Raw genomic sequence first — 19,632 nt, forward strand, 5'->3', positions numbered from 1 at the left:
TTGTGAACACAGGAAGATAACTATAAGGCTTCAAGTTACAAGCATCAGAGAAAATTCACAGCTATTTGGGGTGAAAGTGGTAAATACAGGGCTTCGTGAAGTTGTATGCAAGTAAGAGAAGATTTCTTTGTAACCCATGGGTCACAGGACCAAAGAAATTTCTTTAATATTTGCTTCTGCCTATTAAAAGGAAGATGCATCTAAATATAACCTATTTTTTTCCAATGGCTGTTGATTCTGATTGTAAAGTTGAAAACAATTTTTATTTCCTGTCTTTATTTAAGTTATCTAGAACTAAATTGTAGATGTTCCCATACTTAGCCAGGCATCTACTTGTGTAAAGACTTACTAAGAGCTTGTATCACTGTCATACGTCTGCAGTGCTTTCTCTAGGTTATTCTTAGAGCTTCCAAAATTTCAGAAATGCCACTAGTCCTCAATTTTCAAAAAAACATTGAGACATTGAAAGTTTCTACAGAAACAACATTTGGTGTTTTCATGTCAAGAAAATTATGTTTTGTAATGGGACAAGATTTAAAACCAATTGCAAAAAATAAGAGAGAATAAATGAGACTTACCACAACTATATATCGAGGCCTAAACTGGATGGTTCCAAATAAACCCAAAATGACTACTATTATTTGTAAGAAATTGCCAAGGATAGGAGCCCATTGGAAACCAAGGAAGTCGAAGATCTGTCTCTCTAATGCTGCCAGCTGTAAAAAAAACACATAAAGAGAACATCTGCTTTTTAATTATGTGTGAGAGAGAATATTTTTCAGTTTTCATTTGTTATTTGTACAGGCTTAATCAAACTAAAGTATAGCAAAATTCTGGAATCTGTATTTCCAGGATGCAGCCCATGTCAAGTGTTGTCAATATGCTGCTATCTGTCTGAAGATAGCTACTAGTCATCGTACAGATCTCCTAACACAAAACTCTTGAGAAAAATAAACATATCAAACTTTAAGAAACTAGTTATAAAACTTCCATATAAAACTAGCTTTACAAACCAATCACAGAGAAGTTTTATTTTCTCCTCATATGCTGGAAAATACAAGGCTTAACAATATTCATTTAAATACAAAACTTGTTTTACATAGAGGCTCACGAAGATTGGGCAAAGTTACGTGAACCTTACTGTTGTTCCTGAATTGACATCATGCTCTCTCCTTTCTACGCCCTTGCTTTCTTCTACTTAGTCCCAGCTAGACTTTACTGTAAATTCCTCAGTCTCTTTCTTAAAGGAGAGAGATTTGGGCCAAAAAGGACCAGGATGTAAGTTTGAGAAAAAAAGGGTATAGAAAACCTTGGAATAAGCAGCTCTGGAGCCAGATGATCTACCTGAATGCTTCCAAATGCTGCTAAGCCATTTTGGGCAACTGCAATTCAAAAAGATGCAGTGGCAGCCCATCAGCTCTCTTATTGTATTTTGGGAAGGACTTTTAGGGGCATAAAAGTGAAGGAAGCGGAGAAGCATCAACCTTCACTCCTACATCAGTATATGGTTTTCAGGTATTTCTGCACTAGTAAAAAATAATAAATAAAAGCAACAAAACAGAATTCTCTTCTTGCTCAGCTCCTGCAACAATTCATGAACATCTCTCTAGCAATGTCAGCTTTATGATTCCTCTGCAAATCCATTCTCTACTCATTCTTGACAATCCAGCCTATTGCACTAAAGATACAAAAATCTGCTTTCCTGGCAGCACAATTATTGAAGTTTAAACTTGGTTCAATATTTTTCCAATCATAGTGATACTTTTTCTGAGCAGCAAAACAGAACTCTACTGAGCAGCAACTGACTTGCTGTGCTTGCCAGAATTTATTACGCATCTATTTGATTTTACTGATTTTACTACATTGTTACAAACCCAAAATTTTACTGAAATATCCACTTGTAATATTTATAACTGAAACAGAAGGAGTAAGCATGGCCCTAAGAATACCAATCAAAGTATTATCATATGTGGGCATCTGACATAAAACATCACAATTTTCACATAATAGCCATATTCAGTCCTCACTTACGAGATGGGCCTATGTGTACTTGAGAGCAGAATTGGTCCTCACAGTACAAAAATCATCCCATGTGTAAGCCATGAAAAAGGTCAGTATGCTGAGGTTAATAAATATGATAAATGTTAACAATTAAAACAAACAAAGGTTGAACCACAAACCTGGTGTTTATCAATCAGTGAATTTATTCTGACTTTTATCAGCTAACCATCTGGCACAGTATACAGATACATGAAAAATTATCATGCAGCACGCAATATTTAAATGTTATCCTCCTGAATGAGTGTGATACTCATCTTTCTTGTGCTGCAGGTAGGAGAGAAGAACAGAAGGAACACTTCTACATGGGAGGAAGCTGTTGGCTCATGTGGCATGAGCTATCTACCTTGCTACCACTCTGCCCTCTCTTCTGTTAACTCATTGACCTGTACCATATCAAACAAAAATTTTTTTTTATCCCTTAGGCATGGAAAAATTTTCCAGAAGTTAATGGATGAATCCAGAAAATGACATATTTGCATGGACCTCTCAAATGGAATTTCAGTGTATAAAATCCTAATGGTGCATTTTTCACTTACATGGAAGTATGTGGGCTTCCTAACCAGAACACAACAGTAACCGTGATATTACTCTCACCATGTCTTCCCCTTGTAGTAGTTTCAGGGGCATCACAATAAGGTCCTGTTTGGGACTTCACTACTGAAACCTCAGAATCACTTGCTCTTTCTAACACAATTCAGATGTCCTCATTTTGACAATACCTTTGTCAGTAGCTTTTTAAACCACGGGACACATCACAAGATACAGTAGAAGGGTGCTTTAAATCTCATGTGACATTATTATAGAGTATTTCAAAAACTCTGCCTCTTTGGCACGTGGTTGGGGATGCCAGATCAGACTCAAACCTGCTCATCAACCAACCTTGATATTGATTGAAACTGCCATGTAGCAAAGTCTACGTTTTCACCCAGACTAATAAATGGAGCGTGCCCTGTAATGCTCCCAAGATAGAAAGCAGGTAGCTTATGATTGTCCCCTTGCCTCCAGAGACCTTGTCTTTGAAACAGGGCAGCTGTGTGCAAACTATATACATATCTGCCTACCCAAAAGAGTTTGTTGGCCATGGGTGCACTGTTTGGTGAGACTGCTGGACAAGATGAGCTTAGTAAACATGAAAGAGAACTCAGTTTGCTAGCATCCACAATGGCATGCCACTGTCTGGCTTCTTCCTTAGGTACAGGTGAAATTGCTGGTAGAGTGAGCATATGGCTCAGCCAGAATAGGGACTGAGAAAAGTCATTACCCACAGATGGCACACTGCAAGAGATGGATGCTGTGCTCTCTTAGACATTTTATGTGGTGCTGAAACAGTGTGAAAGCCAAAAGCCTGCAGCACAGATAGAAATAAAGTTATTTAGTATGCGTCCCTTAATGCAGTCCTTGGCAGGACAATTGATCAGTGCCTTAAATGCCTGAAAGACATAGTACTGCAATGGCAACAAACACAGCCACCATGTTTTGCCAACAGACCCGTGTTAACAGGCTTGCTACTCAGCTTATGCCTAAACTGGATCAGAAACATAGTTTGCCTACAGGTGTACCTCCACAGTATCTGCCAAGCAAGCTCTGAGCTACACCTGGCAGAACTGGGCTCCCTCAAAACAGGGTAGTGGCCAGAAGCATCTCCCAAATGGAGATGTACAAATGCGTGTATGCATCACAGGTATACACACGCATACAAAAAATACAATTAGCCTTTTTGTTGACTATTGTGATAAAGGCATTCACCACAAACAGAGAAATAAGTTTCAGTTTACTTTTCTGACATCTACCAAGGTATTCATCCATTCCTCCCCTCCTACCATCTAGGATACCAAACGGGAGAGCTTCTTTCTGAAGCTATGTTACCACCAAAAAAAGAAAAAAAAAAAAAAAAAATAGCATTTTCTAAGTCCAAAAGAGAGCAGAAGCAGAAATACAGCCAACTACTTAGAGTACTTATCTGGAATTGGGAGAGTTGCTTGTATTTCTTGCCTGCAGGGCTCTTTATTTTTTATATACAATGACAGCAGGTAAAACAGGAGTCCTGGGAGCAGAATGCCAAGTATACAGGAACAGTCCTTCCCCACTAATAAGTGCTTTTGCCATTGGGCTGTGCAGTAAGTCTTGCCTGTGCAGCTAGGTCACAATTACTTCCTTCTTGTTGTCAACATGGGGTAATTTTTCTCATACTGACAACCCACAGAATATATTAGCAGGGAAAAAAATGTAAAGAAAAGATAGAGATAGAGGTATGTACATCCTGCTCAAATTACCACTCTATTCTAAGTTACAAAAATCTTAGATTCAGTATGGAAAGAAGTTAAAAAAATAATACTAATAATTCAGGATTATGGCAGAGGAAATACATTTTGTTCTGGTTTCTTTATACTACTAAAATAGAGGTATACTATATGTGCTGCTGTTTTTATTAGTACTATTTCACCCAAAACAATTCCCAAGCAGAGTTGAAGAGCACAGACTTTTTAGATCTGTGAAAATTACAAAAAGCAGATCTTATCCTGGTCTACGATTTAGGTAATTTACTACACAAAAATTAACAGTATAGGAGGTGGGGAACAGGTGCACAATTTCAAACTATTTTTGCACAGATAGGAGAAGTCAGTACTCCACATGGGTCCAGAATCTCAGTAGCAACAAGTGACTGCCAGACCAACCTCAACCTTGTGACAGTCAGAAAGGAGCTGACACTGTGACAAAGATGTTGGAGCTTTGGGCATGTGATTGCTTTGGGCAATGTGATAGATTTGAAATGTTTTACCAAAAACATTCTGCTAACAAAGGAGCTCTGTTTCTGAAAGAGAAACCTTCTCGACAGAAATTCTGTTTTCATTACCATTTTCAGGTTTTTCTGAAAGAGAAAAGAAACAGATAAACCTTGAAGGCAAGACAGAGGTTTCCATAATAATTTGGCTCAACTTCTCTCATGGAACATAGCTAAAAACTTAGCAGGGCAGAGGAGCTGAAGGTTGACAAAATGGCTACGCTCAATGTGGGGGTTTTCTGGTTACCAGAAAGTGATAAAGAGATCATATCACTTTTAAAACAGGTACTTGTTTCAACTGGCACCAGTGACATCTAAGACAACAAAGTTCAGGAGTTTCCATTAGAAACTGTAACAATTAACAATAAAAGTGGAAAGAAACTCCAGACCTTTCCCACAAACAAAAGAGGGTATCATTTTTAGTAAATTAAAAACTGTTTTAAATGAAACATGTTCTTTTGTATAAAAATATGTTCATGAGAACTTTTAAAAATCCAAAGTTGATAGGAAATAACATCTTCTTATCGTAACAACAGGAAAAGCAAATGTAGTATTTCATACTACTGATGCCAGGGGAGTGCTTTGTTATTTAGCCAACATAAGCACTGACAATCTTGTGATGTGAAGTGCACAACTCAGGAGACCAGCACTAGCAGTAAAATGCTCTGCCAGATCACTTAATGAAGATGTGATGCATGTTTCCTGTTCTTTTACCTCTTTCTTTTGCTATGTCTATTAAACATTCCCTCTTTCTTTAATAAAAGGAGAATGTAATAAACTACAAGATTGGGCTGCATTAAAGACTTCTAGGCTGAGCTTTTTCTGGCCATGTCCAAGACCTTTAGTGTTAAGACCAGGGAAAGGTCAAGTGAGCTAATCTTTTAGAACTTCTCTGCCTGGGAAACACATTTAGGACACCTTCAACAGACAAAATACGACAGCTGTAGCCTCAGTGCTCCTCCGGTGAAATAGAAACAAACGTGAGACAGCAATCAGCAATACTGCATAGCATCTACAGAAAGGAATCACCAAGGTATTCATGTTCAAATTTTTGAGATCACGCTCCAACAAATGCCACCTATGGAGTAAAACCCTCTTCTAAGGTCCTATTATACCTCAGGTCCTTCAGGTCCTATTATACCTCAAAGTGTATATCAGCAGCTGTCTGAATGACGAGTTACAAAGTCAACTTTTCAAAATGAGTGTAAAAGCTCAATTTTCTCTTCTGTCAGAAAGCTCATAGATAACATTGTTTTATATTTTAACAGAAAAGCTTTTGTATACAAGACACATTAGTTTGAGATGAATAAAGAGATACATCCATACAAATACTTAATGGAAAGAGTAAATGGATTGAGAAAAACATGTTCAATATGTAACAGATAATTTTAGACAAGAAAAGTCTTAAAAATGGTTTAATATAAATGCAGAAATATCAAATGGCTTCATATAAAAGTAAAGGATTAATGATATAAAGAAATATCTGCAAACCTGATACCATATAAATTGCTGAGTTTACAAAATTGAGAAAGCTTAATAAACTCTGCATTTGAAGTTAAAAATCTGCTTCAGTATGTCATGTAAAACAATCGCTAGAAATACTAATCAGAAAATTATCAATTCCATGGCCAAAAAGCTTGTATTCAAGAGATGTAACAGTAATCATAAAATAAATTACAGAGACATAACTGTGTTTTCAAAAACTTTTCCAAAATAATTAAAAAAAAAACAAACACAAACAGTTCTAAGAATTAGAACAAATGCCCACATAGATTCATATGACTTCCACTTTTCAAAAATCAACAGCGTACAAAGTGGTAAATCCAAAAAATATAGTCCAGATCATTTGTATTCTAAGTTCAAGTCTGGAATTATCTAAGACATTTGAATTATGCAAGTAAAACTCAGTGCTGGCTGATGCTGCTAATAATTATCACAAGAGAAGTGCCAGGGTACAGCTTGTCATACATACTAACTACTGGTTTTAAGGATAAAGATGTTTTTTTCCAAAACTCTTTGCTTCATCTTATCACTATAAATTTAATCTGTGGCTTTAGAAAGAAAGACTTTCCAGGCCCTGAGTGATCTCTGAGGACTGTTGCTCCTTTAACAATTACCACTATTTTCCACAGCCAAGGCAGCGTACTGAATAACAGATACAGAATGACTGAATTTGGAAAGGCCCTCTGGGTCCATCTGGCTCAACCCCCACAGGGGCACCAGGGCAGGGTACCCAGCCCATGTCCAGGCAATTTTTGAAGGCCTCCAGGCAGCCCGTGCCACTGCTCCCTCTCCTGCACAGCACAGAAGTGCTGCCTGGTGTTCAGAGGGACATTCCTGTATGGCAGTTCAGTTAGGGACATTAACTGTTAAAACTGAACTGATTCCCAGACCTCCTCCAGTAAGCTCTACCTGCAGCATGAGCACAACAAAGAGGACGATGTTGAAGCAGGAGTGGAGAGAAGCTCCACTGGCAGCTGCTTACAAGACCTTGAAGACTGGATACTCATCTGGAATACCAAAGACCATTTTTGGCGCCAGTTAGATTTGTCCCAAACCAAGCATTCTTGAGAGTCTTTTTTTTTTCTTTTTTTTCTTCAAAGATGTTCCACCAGGAAAACATTTTTGTAAAACCTTGGGGCAAACACATAATGTCCACAATGTACTTCTATAATTATCTGGATAATAAACACTTCCTAATTTAAGGGGAATAAATCCAGGAAGATGCTACCAAGCTAGCCTGGATAAAACCCCAGTGCAGGAGAGTAGAATACTGAATTACCAGCTAATAAAATGCAGAATTTCTAACAGAGAACTAACAGGTGATGCAAGAAGTAGGGTAAAAAAGTAAAAATTGTGTCAAAGACTGAAGGTAAAGCATAAAATGCTTTCATAAAGACCTTATATTCTTGCTTAGAATTTTACTGACTTGCTTGACTTCAGTAAGAAGGAACTTAAGATTTAACATGAGAGAAATGTCAGGTTTGTAACAGAGGGCAGGAGGTTTAAATTTGAAGTAGAGGGTAGTGTCTGAAGTACACTATTTAGGAAGTTACTGTCCTTCAGCTAAAGGTTATGGCCTCCTTAACACCTTTGAACAGAGGCTTCATTACCAAAGATGAGTATAGCCTGTGTTGCAATGAAAAGTTAAAATTTTTCTTAAATCACTTCTTTATATTTTTAGTAACAAGTTAAAGCAACTATCTGACCATAGAGGAGTTTCCCATTAGATTTTTAATTATTTCAGTTCACTTGTCTAGGTAAAATTCTAGCTTAGAGGCAATTTTAAGGTGGTAATCCCTCAGTAAATGCATATATAAGATTATATGTCATGAAGTTTATTGGATTTCAAGGAAGGTTCTGAGCAAATCACTGATGCTTATAGTAAGTTGATTTTCATGAAGCAAAAGAGAAACTGCCAGCCTTCTGACAAGTAGTCAAAGGAAAAACAAGTCTGATGATCTAATATCAAAAATAGCTTTGCAGTGTTGGTCAGATAGGTAATTGGCTGTCACTTGGGTAGCTGTAAGAGTAGATAAAATATAATGCAAAAGACATATATGGCATTGTTGCTGAAGGAGCTTAGTAAAAGAGAAGTAGTTAAGGTTAGTGAAGGCCAAAGCAAAGAAACAATGAAAAAAAAAAAACCACACAAACGGCAAGTATGAGGTAAGTCCTCATTTTGAAGAGATTCTGTATTGCCTTTCAAGAGTGAAAATTATTCATCACTTGTTCTACTCTTACAGATACTCATACAGAAAATTTTCAGAACTAGGTAATGGTCTTTCCACCATTCTTGTCAGTGTTTTAGTGAAGAGGAGGATGACAGTGATAGCACATAGTATAATAGAAAAAAAAAGAAACAGAAAAATCATATTCGGGTAAAATAATTCAAAATATTTCTGCAGAAAAAAAGGAGTGCCAGTCATCAGCACTCCACTGGTGATTCTTTCAAAACTGCCTAAGGAAAAAGACAGGTAAGTGGTGAGCAGGATAAGTTAACTTATTTTTGAAAGCCAACATACTGTACTGTCTCAGAACCAGCCACTGCAAAATGACTAGCAAACTATTAATCTCCTCTGAGAATTCAGTCTGTGGCATAAAAAGGAGTAAGTAAATGGCATGTCTTAGAAGTCTGTACCAGTATATTTAAGATGATTAACTGAAAGGGTTTTTTTCCTTATCTCATTTTTGCCACATCTTAACAAATGTTATTAGTTTTTAATAACAGCTTAACATTATCAATCAGGCATATAACCGAAGGTATTTCCTAAAGGAAAAAAACTGCCAAATTCCAGTCAAGCTTCTATTTTTGGCTCAGAAAAATACCTCAGCAGGACCTGGCTCAGAAAGACAACGATAAATCATTGAAGAGCCTCACCAAAATAAGAAAAAATAGTCTGCCATTATGTTTTCTGCAGAGTAACCTGACTGAAGTGATAGAAAAGCTACTATCAAGTAGTCCCACTTCTCAGAGCACAATGGGTGCCAGTATGATATACTTGAGGCTTACAGCTCCATTTAAACCAAACAGACATTTAAAAAATGCAGTTACAGTCAATTAGTAGTCGAGATAGGGAAAAAGCCAACTATTGTTGTAAAACCCTGTAGTGCTAGCTTGTTACAGAACAGTGATCTAAGATTGAATTTCAACCCTCCAATGAAGCCATAACTGATCCCGAAACACCAAAGTCAAGCTCCTTGGCTGAATGACCTATGCAGTCTTACTAAAAGCTGGAATGAATGTGCTTATGATGGCATTTAAGACTGCCTCGGTTGTTTCATTTAAATTCCAGCACATATATAGCAAAAGACAGTATAAGAGATAGTTACAGGTTAAAGATCCTCTCAGATTTCTACCATCTTGTGAACGATGAAGCTTAAATCAAAAGATACCAGAAAAAGGAGTAAACCAAATTAAAATGCTTTCTTTTTAATTATGTCAGGCTACATAAGCAAAAACTTTAATCCAAAATAATGCATTTATTTATCATTTCAAATCCTTAAAACCTAACTTACCATAATTGTAGTGGTTTGAAGTTTTGTTTGTTTGTTCATTTAATTGCACATTCAAACCTGTCCAATAAATCTGTATATTTGCAGGCTTTTTCACTTGCTGCTTATGAAATTGCTAATTATAATAGTTACTCATAAAAAAAAAAAAAAAAAAAAAACAATAAAATATATTTATTGTTACTTTGCATTTTTGGCAAGTTTTGTGAAACATGGTTTCCCACAGGATGCTGGATTTTCCGTTAGGCTTCAGATTTGCGGTTCTAAAGATAAGGGATATCCTAAAACACCAACTCTCTGCAGATAAGCATGAATCAAACCAGGCAGAAAAGTAGTAAAAGCCACGTGCTGTCTATTACTCCTAACTTGAGTAGAACATATCCCGACAGTCAGGAGAAGTTCATGTACCTGCCCCCCCAAAATTTTTCCTTTCTTTCTCCATAAATTTTCTCTCTAGTGCCTCTCTTGACTCTCAGCTATACAAAAATAGAAGAAACAAATAAGCTGCTGGCAATCCTCAGATACACATGGGAAAAATTAGGAATTTTATAACGGGGATTCAAAGGATGTGTCCAAAACCATCCAAATGGTTTCTACATTGCAGTTCATTCATTTGATACCAAATGCCAGACTCCAGCACACTAGGAAAGGATTATGGATCCTTTGATTTCTTCACTGCCTGTGAAATTGATAAAAAAATCATCTGATACTTGACTGTTCCTCACTGCCAGGAAAATAGAGGATCTTCCTGCCCACAGCATAGCAACAATACCCTCAACCTCATTTGGCCAAGAAGGATTGTGATACAGACAGAATGTACCCACTGTTTCCACATGCTGAAACAGCTGCTGCATTTATTTTATTTTGTTGTTGTTTTTGTTTAATGAGAGGAAAATACATTTAGGGAGTATGACATTCACCTGATCCTCTTCAGTAGCCTTTACTGCTGTCTTTTTCTTCTCTCTTAAGAGCTCTTTGTAATTCCCCACAGGCAGCCTAGCTCACCTTCATGAGGGCAATCAAATGAGATTGTTCATGACACCATAAATGAGCAAGTCAATTTACACTGCTGTTAGGAAAGTAAACTGAAGTAAATGAACCTAAGGCAGCAGCATTTAGAGCAGATGTCCAGGGCGTTGTTTAAAATACATACAAAACTGTTCTTTGTTCAAAATTCTGTGTAATCATGAATATCTACTGCTTCCAGCAGTTATCCCTGCTGTCTGCTGAAATCTTGCAAACTCAAAACATAAAGCAGGATCTGCTGGGGCATGCAGCAGCTTTCATGTCCTAATTTCAATGAACTCAAGCAACTGGCTGGAAGTGAGCCACCAGTGATTCTGTTTAGCATGTCCTTTGCACTGAATCCATTTTTTCCTTTCAAGTATTGTAATATCAAATATCTGATCCTGCAGCCTGAACACATATGCAACATCCCATGAGCATCCTCTTGCCAGCTGCTACCAACAAAAATCAGGGCAACTGTTTTCTTTTTCTAATCTCTCCCACTAATGGAAAGACAAAGATAGGAGTGAACAGCAGCATGACAAATTATTTTGACCTTGTGTTATCTGAAGTAATTTATTAACAAAGTTTATCGTATGAGGGTGCTATATTTTACAACGCTTTCTTCAGATTCTTCTGTGAGGAAAAGAATGAGAAAGATGAGAGCGAGTACTAAATTCGTGGAAATATGAATTTAGCTTCATTGGAAATCTGGGAAGAGAAAGGTTCTGTCTTAATGCCCAGAATAGCATCAATGTGACGCGTTAACCCCATCACTTTTCTACTACTAGAAATACTGTTTGAAATAAGAATGGTGAAGAGCACTTAAATTGTATGTAAAGGGCAGATTTCAATGAAATCTGTTCATACAGGTGATGCTCAGTGTGCTATTTCAGCATATTCACGGGGCTGGGAAGTAAGCTTAATCATGTATGAACAGCCGCCGATTCTCCTCTGTGGGGGGTGGTTTGTATATACTGTGCGAATAAGTTTACTGAAAGACATATCTATATAGGCCATAAATGCAGGAATGTTTCCATTAAACATAAGGGGAGGTTTGAGGTTATTCTCAAACGTGGAAGAACGTAACTAGAGTTAGAGGTGGGAAACAACACAGCAATATCCAGTTTTAAGTTCTGCTTTTTTACACATATTTTACATGAATCTGTTCGTTCTTTTGTAGAAATAATATCCCAAATTTCCAGTGACTCCTGTGACTTGATATCATGCCTACTGAACTCCATATAATGTTTCCTACAAATGTGTGTATATGTTGTTCATAAATACATATATTTTTTACTTGAAATCTGTCAACAAGGCAGGGTACACTATATACTATACAGATATAGGGTCTAAATATGAAAGTGTCCGACTATGAGGATGGTATCTTCTGCTAAGTGCAGGACTCTTTGCAAAGATACTAACTGGTGACTGATAACAAACAAGGTAAGGGAAACAGTCTGACTACCATAACGTCATAAAATACACCACCACTGCTCAAAGGCTAGAAAGAATTATCCCTAATTGCCTAGAGATGCTCATCAAGAATACACAGATAAATGGGAAGTGCAACTCAAATCATGCAATGTAATATAACATATCTGCATAGTCCAAGGTTTCCACTTTGGATTTCAGCATCCTAATCCCTGATCTCAGACATTTTCATAAACCCTCAATTATATGTCACTCCATCAACAGGATGGGTATTTCTGTAAACCCTATATATGTTACATCCATATACAATTGACATAAAAAAGCAGCAGCCTTAATTAGTTGTAAAATTCCACACTTTGTGCAGCTCTTTTCTGAGCTGGAATACAATAACATATTGGGCAGGTCATTCACATTCACAGGCTATCTAGAGATAACAGAAATACCAGTTACCGTGCTACGTAAGAGAGACCTGCCAAACAGCTTCAGACGTGATTCTTACTGTAACAGCTGCTCTGTAGATCTCTCTTGGAAATATTCTGTAATTATACAAAGGGCCCCACAGGAAACACAAAGAGATCAGATGGTTTTACATAAGATTGATGTTCAAGCTAATGCATAGATTCTACCTGAATGCTAGCAGGGCAAAAATGCTTCACAGAATGATTGGAGGTTGGAAGAGTTCTCTGGAGATCACCTAGGCCAATCCCTGCTGAAGCAGGGACACTCAGATCAGGGTGCCTAGCGCCGCGTCCAAGCAACAATGAAGGTCTCCAAGGAGGAGATTGCACAGCCTCTGGGCAATGTGTGCCAATGCTCTGTCACCCACACAGTAAAAACCATTTACTTTTCCAGTGCCTCACAGTATATAATTTTTAATGAATTCAGTAGGTATGCTATGACAGCATCCATGGAGAAGGGATAACATTGTAGAAACACAAGAAGCTCTGAAGCATGTTTCTCTCATCAGAAGATTCTTATAGGACTAAATTAGGATCAAATTCATAAACTTGAGCAAGTTGGTATTTTACAAGGGGCACGAAGGGAGACAATAACATGAAGCTAGGAGAATTTCAGAGCAAAAACCCTGAAAAACCTAATTCTCTGCAGCAATTCCAGTGGAGTTATGGGGTTGTTCAGGAATGTATGAACTACAGGATCATATAAATGAATACTAAATGTGCCAAAGGGTAGATCTGCCAAAATTCACCTTCAGCTCCATGAGATAAAAGGAGATCTTTATAATGCAACTAGACCATTACAGCTTTGTGAAATTTCCTCTATAAAATCACGATGTTAAATCAACTGAGTATCAGACGAATCAGAATCTGATTAGAGATACTTGTGGTGAAGAAAAGTGTGAGACCAACCAATCAATTGATTAGTGAATTAAACATAAGATAAGGATTAAGAAAAAAAAAATCAGCTGCAAGCATCTGGAGAGGAAAATAGTATTTCTGGCTCCACATACAAAAAATTTAAGCCTCAGAACAGCAGCTGCTAAATGAGATCTCCAACATTGCTTACACTGGAAGATTACTATTGGGACTATAGGCCACAGTGTGGCTTTTGGATGGTATCATTTAGTAACATTTATTACGCAACTGTTCATATTAATGACAGAACATACAAATGAAATGCTGCCTTATGTCTTCTATGAAAAGGTAATAAAATATGTCTTAGAACATCAACCTCTCCCAGTATCCTGCAAAAGAAAAAGCTCATCTGAATATAATCTGCAGTGCTAGAAATATTCCAAGCAAGCAACAAATAGAAGGCTGGAGAGACAAAACCAGACCTTACTAAATACTATGTACTTTGAGACTTTCAAGTTTTACTATTTATATGATAGCAGATTTGGGTCACTGTGGTACAAAACTTCAGTTTTGTGACTTGAACATCAGTGACTTGATTTCATGATTCACTAAAGAAAGAAAAAGAAGATTCCAAACATTTATTTGAGCACCAGTAAAATATCAACAGTGAGAAAACTTGGTAAGCAAAATTACCTCTACCAAATAGATAAATTTCATCTTTAGTGTAATATTTGTTTAAAGATCTTACTGCTGTGAAAGACATTCATAAATATTAGTGAAAAAACTGTTTAAGAAGACCAAGTTGGTAAGTATGTTGTTTGTCTTCCTTTCCTACTCACATTTTATCTACCAAAATAGCTAGAAAACTACAAAATATAAAGGGAAGCCTTTCATCCCAGAAAAAGAATCACACTGTGGATCTTCTGCCTCATTTAATTTCACTTTGCAAGTTCAGAAAGGGAAGACATCAGAGGGAAACCATAATACCAGTATTATATACCAGTGCCATAAACCAGTATATGCCATATACCATAATACCAGTGCTGGTATCAATGAATACCAGCAGCCACATTAACTGGTCACATGTTCATATATCCAGTGGGTTTCGGTCGCTGTAAGAATACTTATTCCAGCTTAATCTCCCTGGTGGGAGACATCTGTTTTCAGCAGGGCTAAACAATCTGTTAGCGACAGAGTTTTCAGATGCCAAGGAAGGCAAGCTGTGGTCTCTGTTTTTATCATTGCTGGAATAGGCATAAAGACAAGGCACAGTCATCAAGCCTGTCTTATCTGATGCCATGGAAAGAAATGATAAACATTCATTATCTTGCAGAAGCTCCTGAAAACCCACTGTAAGGGGAGAAGCCTCTTTAATCCAGTGATTCAGCAGATAGGAGTAATATGGAGAAAGCTGATACAATGAAGAACTGCCATATTTCTCCATATGAGGAATGGTTCCATATCTGTGTAGTCTCAAAGCCCTTAGGGCTGGAAGGGTAGCAGACGTGTTTATTCCTCCTGAGTTATTACGTGCCTTATCTTGGTTTGTCAAAATGCCTTCTCTGCATGCTCACACTTCTCTTTTGGGACATGCTACTCACTGAATCTGTATCAGGATCAACTGCATGTCTCCCTCTCTAAATTTCTAATGACAATGATTGTTGCATTTTTATGTCACCTTGGTTATGTCCCATCATCTGGTGTACTAGGTTTTATAACGGACTTCTGGAGTGTGAGGTAAACCATGTATTCCTTCAACTGCTGGACATTTTTTGTCTGTCAATAATTTTGGATTAAAAAAAAAATATGCAGCAAATGCACCATATGAAATATGTTTTACTGTAAAATAATCTGTCACTTTTTTAGGTTTAATTTGGAAATATGCCACAACATGAATCTCTTTGTCATTATATTTATACCTTACAAACCCTTTTTATTCTTGGTCTCAATTAAGGGCTGTTGTATGGCTGCGGGGGAGATAAAAAGCAATGATGAGTTTTAGTGACTTGCCTGTACTTTCAGTGAAGAAGCAAAGCAAATCATAGGACATAGAATAGACCCAGTTAATATTTCTGTGCCAGCTCCACACTGCTGCCTCTCCATTCCTTACTCCTTTCAGGAGAGAATCAAGAAACAAGAAGCAGCTTCATGCTCAAAGCAGTCTGCCTAGTGTGCTTCAAAGGGATACATTTTTTCTTACTGTAATTCTATGCTAAAATTAGCTAAAAAATAATGCTTTTTGATTGCACACGGGCAATATGCTTAATCCATTAGCTTTTTGTAAAATCTTTTGGCTCTCAGAATCTGTAAGAAGTGCCTGTTTGTTTCTCACATTCTCTCCCTAAAAACTAGACCACTGTCTTTGATAGGAAAGTAGATTACTGAAGTATTTATTCTGATACAGTATTGTCATTTTTGTATTCTTAAATGTTCTTGACTTCCTGAGAGTGACTTATTGCAATTTATCACTTCTAAGGCTATACAACTCAATGAAATGAATAAAATATCAACCTTTATCTGCGTTGTAAGTACTAACAAAACACATTGAAAAGTACTACACTGAGTCATCGCTACCTTCATTCTCCACTGCAAACTCTTCACATTTCCTTTGTTATTATGTATTTTTCTCTAAGAGTCAGGAACTTCTGCTTCAACTGAAATACCCTGTGTTCAGATATAAATGCACTCTATATCTGAACTGTTAAACAAGAATAAGCAGTGGTTCCCTGACTGTCCATATTGTGCAGCTCTGCTTTTGGCACCTTCATCCTGCACCTGGCAAAATCCGCAAGTACCTGACTTCCAGACCTACTTTTGAAAATAGCATTCATAAGAGTGGCCCCGTCACTCCATTTTCTAGAAATTCTACTCACTCTCACACCCTGTATTTTCCATCTCCATCTTTCCCCACCAACAGGTATAAAGTTGTTGTTTCACATTGTAAAAAACAACTCTGATGGGCTGCAACATGCCTTTTACTTTTTGTTTCAAGCTCATCTCAGACTGTAACAAGAGAAGAAAGGCACACACAACAAAAGTGGTTTTGCCTCAGTGCCACACTGCACTGCAGAAAGCCCAGAGGAGCATGCTGTGCTTCTTTCCCTTCTCTACTCTGTAGTGCAAAAGTACTCTGTTATAGTTCATTTGGCACTTGCAGGGCATTTTCTTACACTTGCTATTTTTAAATTCTTTTTCTAGCATAATACAGATGTAGATTAAGAAAACTAGTTTGTATATTGCCTGTTTATCAAGCAACGAACACCTGTTTAACCAGGTAAGATACTCACATTCTTTCTTCTATTTTTCTCCACAGGTAATGCAAATTCATTTCTCAAAGTGAAGAATGGACAGGAATCTGAGGCAGGAATAATGTACAAGGCATATCCTCAGGTGTATCTTTTATCTTATCTCTATTCTGGCTCTCTAATGATCCAACTTATATTGTATTTTCACCAACTGTAAATTCAAATTCCTACTTCTGAATTTATAGTATTTACCCTAAAGTGACTTGTGGATTAAAAAATGTGCTTGTTCTGATAAGCTCTTTGTATTATCTACATAAAAGAATTAAATTCAGAACTATAAAGGTTCGTCCAAGTTGAAATGTAAATTAAAGCAGTCACTGTCCTGGAAGCCTGGAGATGCTACATGCCTTCAGGAATGCACATCGAACCATCATCTTTCTATCTTCATTTTCTCTTCACAACTCATGTTTCTCCCTTTTCCTAAGCACTTCTCAAGGAAGAGTAAAGATTGTCTGTTTTGTTTTTGGTGAGAACATTATGCAAACACAGAACTATACCACAAAGCCAATATTTCAGTCAAAATACAATGAAAAATGCTGAGTCTGTCTACTGGGAATACTAAATTGGGAGAGTTATTTTCATTGTTTGCAGGGCATATACAACTAGAATATCTTGCTGAATTATGTTTTTAACCACATTCAGAATTCGCTTCCATTTTTCCATGTTACTATAAATTATTTTTTATTTATTCATGCAAAGATAGCAGGAAGTCTTACAGAGAATAGAAGCCAATGAAATAGGAATAAATTATCAATTAAGTCATTCACTGGAAAGGTCTTTGGAAGAGCCAGAAACAGAATACATTTTCTTGATTTCTATTTCTAAGTCTTCCCTTACGATATATCCCAAAATGTCCACTCTATATGTGTCTCTATGCGTGTACAGGGAATACTTTCAGATCTTTATCATTTACCTAATCTACATTGTCCCCAAACCTGCACTGAACTGAACTGTGAAGTTCTTACTCCAGGAGGAGAACTGACTCATGGCTTCTCACCTCCAGCAAGCAGTAGGACAAATTAATCTGTGGCAGCAAGTGTCTCATATAATCTAAATCCTAGACAGTGGGCACAGAACCAGGACAAGAACAGGTGTAGGAGTGAGATGGAGATTAACTCTTCAGGAAGCCCATTCTGGCCACAGGTACTTGCAACACTGAACAATTCCCTGCTGGTTATATTTGTCCCTCTATGATATGACCATTTTAAAGACTGAACTTTTACACCAAATAAAATTCTGAGTTTTCTTTGAATGACCAAAGCATTGAAATTAAGCTGATGTTACAAAATAAATTTCATCTCAGCCAAATGCACACCACAGACATAAGAAGGTAAGAGTTTTCCTGAGATATCGAATACCTTTTCAAAATCTACTGTAATAAAGATTTTTCTTTCTTTGTAGACGTGAAAAAGTATCAGCTCAGACTCAAGCTGTTTATGTATATGTATATGTATATGTATATGTATATGTATATGTATACGTATATATGAAGACTGCGTAATATAACAGAACAATCCTGAAATAATGCTGCTGAAGTTCCAAATTATTTTGGGTTCTTTTTGGAGAAAGAACACGTCTAGCAGAATGAAACCTAAAGCACCTACATAAAAAACTAAGATATAGCATTGAAACATGTTATTGAAGAAATCCCTGAGAAAATGGTCACATTTTGACAACTAGAGTTATTCCATTTTTCAAGTATTTGTCATATTATTTTCATGACAATTGAAATTTCATAACATAACCAAATAATGCTTTGTCTAAGTCTTTTAAAATTTCTGAATACAACGTACATAGACTCATTTGATAATGTCTCTCTCTTTAGTTTTTAACATTAGACATTCTATCAAATTATTGCAGGATCAAAAAATGTTTTATCACCTTTGTAAGTACAAACACCTATATCATTTATTTCTTTGGATTTTTTTTTCCTGAAAATGAAGAAGAAAATACTGATGGATCACTTCTGTCATTTCCATATTTTTAAGCAATCTATTCTATCACTACCATCAATACTATTCTATCACTTCCTGAGAGATTCACATCGGTGTTAACCTTTATTTTACTCCTTAGTATTAATGCTTATTTCTGTACTCTTGCTTCCACTGCCATAGTTTTCTTGTGTTCTTTTAATAATTTTGGCCATTTTTGACATTTATCTGAAATTCTACATCTGAAGCTTTAGTTTCAATATATATTGTTTCATACTGGAATATTTATTGAGCTTTTCTTAATGGCTTTTCACCTCATTTCTAGTACATACATTCAAAAGCTAAGATAGTTAAATTGCATTTAATATTTTCTGTGTTACTCTAAAGTCAAATGTCTTCATTTCTCTTCTTTTCTGGGAAAATAAAGGGAATAGAAATTCTTTCCCAAGGTCCAACATGTAAATTCTGTAGCTCAGCCAAAAGCCCAGTAAGTTGTGTACTGTGGCCACTACATAGCTATATTCTTTGTTGTACACTAATATAAAAATGGACATTGAAAATGGAAAAAAAAATGGAAATTGAAAATATTCAGTAATTTGTAAGTATAAGTTCCTGTTCATCACACTATATCATAAGTTCAGTTTTCTAGACCTTTTTTTATAGCAAAATACTTGCAGAATTCTTAAAAACTATTCTGCTTTGCAATTTTACCAAATATTTCCAAAAACAATCTAACAGAACACTGCAAAGCTGCTATGCTTTGATCTTTTCTCATTATCTTCCTGCTG

General features: G+C 36.6%; 1 protein-coding gene across 1 annotated transcript in view; it reads right to left on the bottom strand.

Moving 5' to 3' along the window:
* NKAIN3 (sodium/potassium transporting ATPase interacting 3) overlaps positions 1–19,632 on the bottom strand; it is a gene marked incomplete at both ends in the record, with an annotated part of 314,341 nt that overhangs the window by 145,290 nt on the left and 149,419 nt on the right. The window contains one exon of the mRNA XM_079533027.1: positions 579–716. Coding sequence (XP_079389153.1) covers positions 579–716 — 138 coding nt within the window. The remainder of the gene's footprint in view (positions 1–578; positions 717–19,632) is intronic.

Source organism: Tetrao urogallus (assembly GCF_951394365.1).
Source record: "Tetrao urogallus genome assembly, chromosome: 3".
In the NCBI taxonomy this organism is placed as follows: domain Eukaryota; kingdom Metazoa; phylum Chordata; class Aves; order Galliformes; family Phasianidae; genus Tetrao; species Tetrao urogallus.